The sequence below is a fragment of the Lacerta agilis genome, chromosome 10 (genome assembly GCF_009819535.1).
Source record: "Lacerta agilis isolate rLacAgi1 chromosome 10, rLacAgi1.pri, whole genome shotgun sequence".
Lineage (NCBI taxonomy): Eukaryota > Metazoa > Chordata > Lepidosauria > Squamata > Lacertidae > Lacerta > Lacerta agilis.
In genome coordinates, this window is record NC_046321.1 from 63,754,717 (window position 1) to 63,760,966 (window position 6,250).

At 46.1% G+C, this 6,250-nt stretch overlaps 1 protein-coding gene across 1 annotated transcript; it reads left to right on the top strand.

The window, feature by feature from the left end:
• The first annotated feature begins 679 nt into the window (after positions 1 to 679).
• Positions 680 to 5,358, top strand: EFCAB10 (EF-hand calcium binding domain 10). Its single transcript, XM_033163223.1, has 4 exons — positions 680 to 816; positions 2,731 to 2,895; positions 4,361 to 4,445; positions 5,148 to 5,358. Exons 1-4 carry the CDS (start codon positions 720 to 722, stop codon positions 5,182 to 5,184), a joined length of 384 nt encoding a protein of 127 aa, XP_033019114.1. The 5' UTR covers positions 680 to 719; the 3' UTR covers positions 5,185 to 5,358.
• The last annotated feature ends 892 nt before the right edge of the window (positions 5,359 to 6,250 follow it).

The following is a 6,250-nucleotide window of genomic DNA, read 5'->3' on the forward strand; positions in this document are numbered from 1 at the left end:
AATAGGCTTATGCTCCCACCGACCGAGCTATATCCCGGTCCAATTTTGCTTAAGTCCAGTTTTGTTTTTGTTTTTTAAATTTTGGAAACCAAAGAAAAACCGCCCACTCAAGAGCTTATTCTTCCCATATATTTATTTTATTTATAACATTTATATGCCACTTTTTTTCTTCCAGGGAGCTTAAGGCGATGTCCATGGTTCTTCTCTTCCCCACTTCATCCTCACAACCCTGTGAGCTTCTTCGCGATGCCCTTCACCTCCCTCCTGGGAGCTGTGTGGGAAAGGAGCTGCAAGGCGAGGGAATCCCTGAGAAAACGCAATTCCACCCTGGTCCTTACTGTGTATCATAAAACACGAGCAGCGAATGTGGTGCGGGCCGGGCAGCAGATTTTAATTTTCGCCCGCTGGGGCTTCCATGTTATTGGATCGATCTGGCTCTTCTACTGCCGCGGAGGTTGCTTCCCAAATTCAACAGGCAAAAGGGAGAGGGAGAGAGTCTCCAGTTCAGGAGAGGCATAACTCCGAATTTCTCTCCCACTGCTGCTTCCTCTGAAGTGAGCTGCTTGCTTGCGCCCCGCTTGCTCTGAGCTCGCCCTATTAAAAGGGACTTAAGGACTCTCTCCTTATTGGTCCGCCGCCGCCAAGCCCTTTCGTCACGTGACCCGCCCCTTCCCCCCCCCCACCGCGGGAGCGTTCCCTCCGGTCTCCTAGCAACGGCGATGGACCGCGAAGCGGAGGGTCGCGCTTACCTGGCGCAGCACAAAATCCCGGAGCTTTTGCACAACCTGAGCGCCTTGCTGCTCTACCACCGGCCAGGTAAGCCCGCCTCACCCTGGCCATGCCAGACATAGACACCAAACCACTTGCCCCCTCAGGTAAATATGGTGCCTGGAGGGAGGACAGTATTTCACCCACCCACCCACCCACCCAAAAAATCATTATTTTCACAATAATTCCTTTTGGTTCTTCTTGTTAGGTGCCCACATAAATATAGTTATTATTATTATCATTATTATGTACGGAAGTGAGAGCTGGACCATCAAGAAGGCTGATCACCGAAGAATTGATGCTTTTGAATTATGGTGCTGGAGGAGACTCTTGAGAGTCCCATGGACTGCAAGAAGATCAAACCTATCCATTCTCAAGGAAATCGGCCCTGAGTGCTCACTGGAAGGACAGATCCTGAAGTTGAGGCTCCAGTACTTTGGCCACCTCATGAGAAGACTCCCTGGAAAAGACCCTGATGTTGGGAAAGGTGGAGGGCACAAGGAGAAGAGGACGACAGAGGACAAGATGGTTGGACAGTGTCCTGGAAGCTACCAACATGAGTTTGACCAAACTGCGGGAGGCAGTGAAGGATAGGCGTGCCTGGCGTGCTCTGGTCCATGGGGTCACGAAGAGTCGGACACGACTGAACGACTGAACAACAACAACAACATCATCATTATTATTATTTGTTTGCTGTTGTCAATATTTACTCTCCTCTTGGCTTGGCACCCTGTGCAAGGGACCCACCTGCGCTGCCCCAAATTGGGTGCTGCTTCCTACCACCACCACCAACAGCCACAGCTCACTTGGTCCTGACTGCCATGTGACACATATAATTTTGCCACAGGTGCGAATGTGACAACAGGGCCGGCCCACTCATGAGGCAAGGTGAGGCGACAGGTTCCACTGAGACAGCAAATCCCGGATGTCAAGTCTTTCTTCCTTGCTTGTTCCCAATGAAGATCTTTGCTCACCCATTCTTCCCTGGTGGGGAGGGGCCCTATGTGAGAATGTGTCACGGGGGTTGGGTGTCAATTCAGTCCTCTACCCCAGCAGAACTTAGTTGGGCGAGGATGAAAGTGCAGAGAACATGTGGAATTGAGGCCTGGTTGCCAAGCCCCTCACAATGTTCATGGGCTGACAAGTATTTTAGGGGCTTTTTCCACAAGCAAGGACTTGTGGATGAGAGCTCATGCATATTTCCTGCAAAGACAGAACTGTGTCGGAAGAAACTTCAGTGATGCTACGGAAGGTGATAGGAAAACCCTCTTTTCACAAGTGGAACTTTGTGGTTACCGGCATCCGCGGTTAAATGGCATAGCGTGAACAAGCAGTTTGCTAGCGCACACTGCCCAGTTGCCATTCTCACCTTGCCTGGCTTTTTCCACGCCTCCAAACATTGAATCATAGTTTGTTTCTCCCAACCCACGGCATGGTAATGAAAACCATTGCCAATCATGATTAAATACAAAATAAATAAAAATTCCTTCCAGTAGCACGGTAGAGACCAACTAAGTTTGTTCTTGGTATGAGCTTTCGTGTGCATGCACACTTCTTCGGATACTAGTAAGTGCTTCAGTTCCCAGGAAAAGTGCAACTTAATGAACCAATGATGCCCAGCTGCCTCTGAACAATAGTAGAAACATTCCCAACAATAGTTTGGCTATGACAAATTGTCATTTGGGTACTGCTCTTCCAGAACTACCTAGTGGCCATTTGACCTAGACCTTATGTAACTGGCAAGCTTTGGTGTCTGCATTTGCTTGTTTTCCTCTTCCAACCCCATACCTGTTTCTTTTTGTATCCTAGTCTTAAAGTCTGGAGATACGGCCTGCATCTTTTTTTAACCTTTGGACAGTGCCTAGAAAACATTAGACATTTTAGTGAGAGTATCTACCAGTACACATTGAAGTGGGAATGTTTGTGTGTTTTTATCCACATATGTGTGTTTTTATCTTACAGACAGACCAAGAGAGTTTTTGATAAAGACGCTGGAAAAGATAAAGTATGCAAAAATGACTTCTACGGACTTTCCTTATCTTTTGGACGAGGCAAACGTGGATGCAATGTTTGAAATGCTAGACGTTGCAGGCCAAGGTTACATAACCATACCACAGTACAAAGGAGGTTAGTGGCCCTTCATTTTTTTAATTAACACCTCATTTCATATACCGTATATCGCGGCGTATAAGGCGACTGGGCGTATAAGATGACCCCCCAACTTTTCAGGTTAAAAAACAGAGTTTGGGGTATACTCACCCAGCCCGGGCCCAAGCGCAGAACGGCCTCCATGGCGGCTGAGGCGGCGGCAGGAGCGGCAGGGACAGCCTCCCCCTCGCCGCACAGGAGCCCTCTGCGCTTACCTGCATGGCGGCTGAGGCGGCGGGGAGAGCCTCCCCCTCGCCGCACAGGAGCCCTCCGCGCTTGCCTCCATGGCGGCTGAGGCGGGGAGAGCCTCCCCCTCGCCGCACAGGAGCCCTCCGCGCTTGCCTCCATGGCGGCTGAGGCGGCTGGAGCGGCGGGGAGAGCCTCCCCCTCGCAGCACAGGAGCCCTCCGTGCTTGCCTCCATGGCGGCTGAGGCGGCTGGAGCGGCGGGGAGAGCCTCCCCCTCGCCGCACAGGAGCCCTCCGCGCTTGCCTCCATGGCGGCTGAGGTGGCTGGAGCGGCGGGGAGAGCCTCCCCCTCGCCGCAGAGGAGCCCTCCACGCTTGCCTCCATGGCGGCTGAGGCAGCGGTGGCTGGAGCGGCAGGGAGAGGCTCCATGGCGTTTGAGACGGCGCACGCACACACTCAGCCAGTGGCGGGGCGGATGTTGCCGGCGTACAAGACGACCCCCGACTTCAGAGAAGATTTTTTGGGATTAAAAAGTCGTCTTATACGCCGAGATATACGGTAGGTTATTATGGCCACATGGCAAGTTTAGGCATGAGAAAAGCAGCTTCAAGATTATTCTCAGCCTAATCTTTACAGAAATTTAGTGAGTAAAACAAAAAAAAACCACCCTGTAGATTTCTATTAAGCAAATTTCTACAATTTGTTAGTTGTTCCTGTTGATAAAAGGAAACAAGTAACATTTGGGAGTAAAGCTCTGTAAAATACTCAGTAAAGCGAACTGGGTTCTTCTTCAGCAGCTATCTCTCCTTTCTCCCCCACCCTTCATAAACATACTTTTTTTTTGACAGGAATAACGTATGTTGAAAGAACCTGCCTTGTTTTTAGAGACTGGATATGATAGGGATATCTCTTTGCTATATGGAGATAACGGCATGCAAGTTATGCTGTACTATATGTGTTTGAACGTCAGATCTGCCTAACTTAGGATCTGACCTCATTCAGCCATCTAATGGAGGGTTCATAAGATCCCCTTCATTTATATAAATCCAGTATAATGTGATTCTCATTACTTTATGTAGTGGTAGGGGAGGATATATGTATGTACAGGTTTCTTGCTAGGTTGAGGTTTTTGCCCCATCCACACCTGTTCAGTAAGGTCTAAGCAGAACTGAAGATGGAAAAGAATGCACTATAAGAGTTATGTATGCTTCAGCAGTAATTTCTCTAAGCATCTTTCATCTCCTCTCTCCTATTTCAGCACTTGAATCTTTGGGATTAAGCATCCAGGATGAAATTTATAATGAAACTGACATTATGACAGCAGAGGAGTTCAGGGGGAAAGTGTAAGTTAAACTTGAATGTTGCACAACTGCTTAATTTTTTTTTAATTATATATTTTTCTACTATTCGTGCCATACTGGGCTAGATTGACCAATATTGATCTGAATTGTTTCCCTACATTTACCATCCTCGTGCATCTGTCCCATTTCCAAATGTTTGTAATGTTTGAATATGGCTTAAATGTATAAAATCTAATGGACGTAGGCCCAGAGATTGAAGCTTTATAATGGTAAGAAGTTCAATCTTATTGTACTCGGATGTTTAATCAGTTAGTGCTTGCAGACTTTGGAACCATTGGCAACTAAAACTACTCTGCCAATCTTGCTGTTTTTCACTGGGTAGGTCAGTATTTTCAGAATATCCAGTTAGCCCCTCCTCCAAGATTATTATTGGAATATGTATGGACTTGGGGTGTATGGAGTGTTAGGGGAGTGGTACCTTGGGTTACAGACGCTTCAGGTTATAGACTCTGCTAACCCAGAAATAGTACCTCGGGTTAAGAACTTTGCTTCAGGATGAGAACAGAAATTGGGGGGTGGCGGCACCAGTAGGCCCCATTAGCTAAAGTGGTACCTCAGGTTAAGAACAGTTTCAGGTTAAGAACGGACCTCCAGAACGAATTAAGTTCTTAACCTGAGGCACCACTGTACAGTGAATGGTATGCATATTATACATTTTAATTGTTGCTTTTTGTTTTCCCACAGGATGAAAAAATTTGCTGAAATGTGGGAAGCATTTTAATCTTCAGTGTTCTGATCTAAAGCTGCTTGACTTCATATTTTACTTTTGAGAAACTTAGTATTTCCATTATATATAGTTAACTTTTCCTGGTGTAATAACAACTGCAACAACACTATAGCAATTCTGGAATTTGGCTTGTCAAATAAATACTGGGCTCATTATAGCCAAAATTAAGCAGTTTTAGTCCCTTTACTGCATTGGGGGGGGGGGCCTTTATAAATATTTATTGCCCCAAACTCTCTCCATAATGAAGGCTTCATGATACCTATTGTTTATATTTACCTCTCACTACCTACAAGATGCAGGGTAGATTATGCAGATTAGTAAATAGATTGTGAGTGTCACTCTTATGGGCCATTTCTAAACCAGAAGGAAAAGAATTACACATTTCCTTGGCCACAATATGAAGTTGCTCTAGCTTGAACAAAAAGGAACAGGATGAAAAATGATTGCCCCTCTTTTCTGATTAGAGAATAGGCATGGGACAAACCTTTTTCAGTTTCCCTTTTTAAAAACAGAAACCTTGGTTTTTACAGTACTTAGTAAAATGTAAAACGTTGGGGGAAATGGATTTGTGGAGTAGTTTGCAAAAGCACAACTTTTTCCAAAGTTGTACATTTGTCACATGCATGTGTGCAGAAATACATTTTTTACTGTGTGATGATGAAGAAAGCCTTTTTGGCTTTTAACCTGTTAGTAAGTTGCTGTAAACTTTTTTTTTGTAGTAAGTGACTAAATAAGTCAAATACAGGCAGCAACTGTTTTAGGCACGTCCGATATGTGTGCAACCGCACACGCACACACACAACATGCCAAACCTGGAAATGACTCAAAAATGTCACAAAAAGGGGCGGATCGGGGCAGGGGCAGAATGGGGCGTTTGCAGGCTTTTCCAATGGGCGTTCCGATCATACGCTATTTCACACAAGAACGCAACTGCCACAGAAACGGGGAGTTGCCTCTAAATACATACCGGTAAATAATATTGGTAGAAATTAGGGGCACAAGAACAAAAGGGGGAACAGGTTTCAGTGCACTCTTTAATTAAACCAAGCAGTAGAAAACA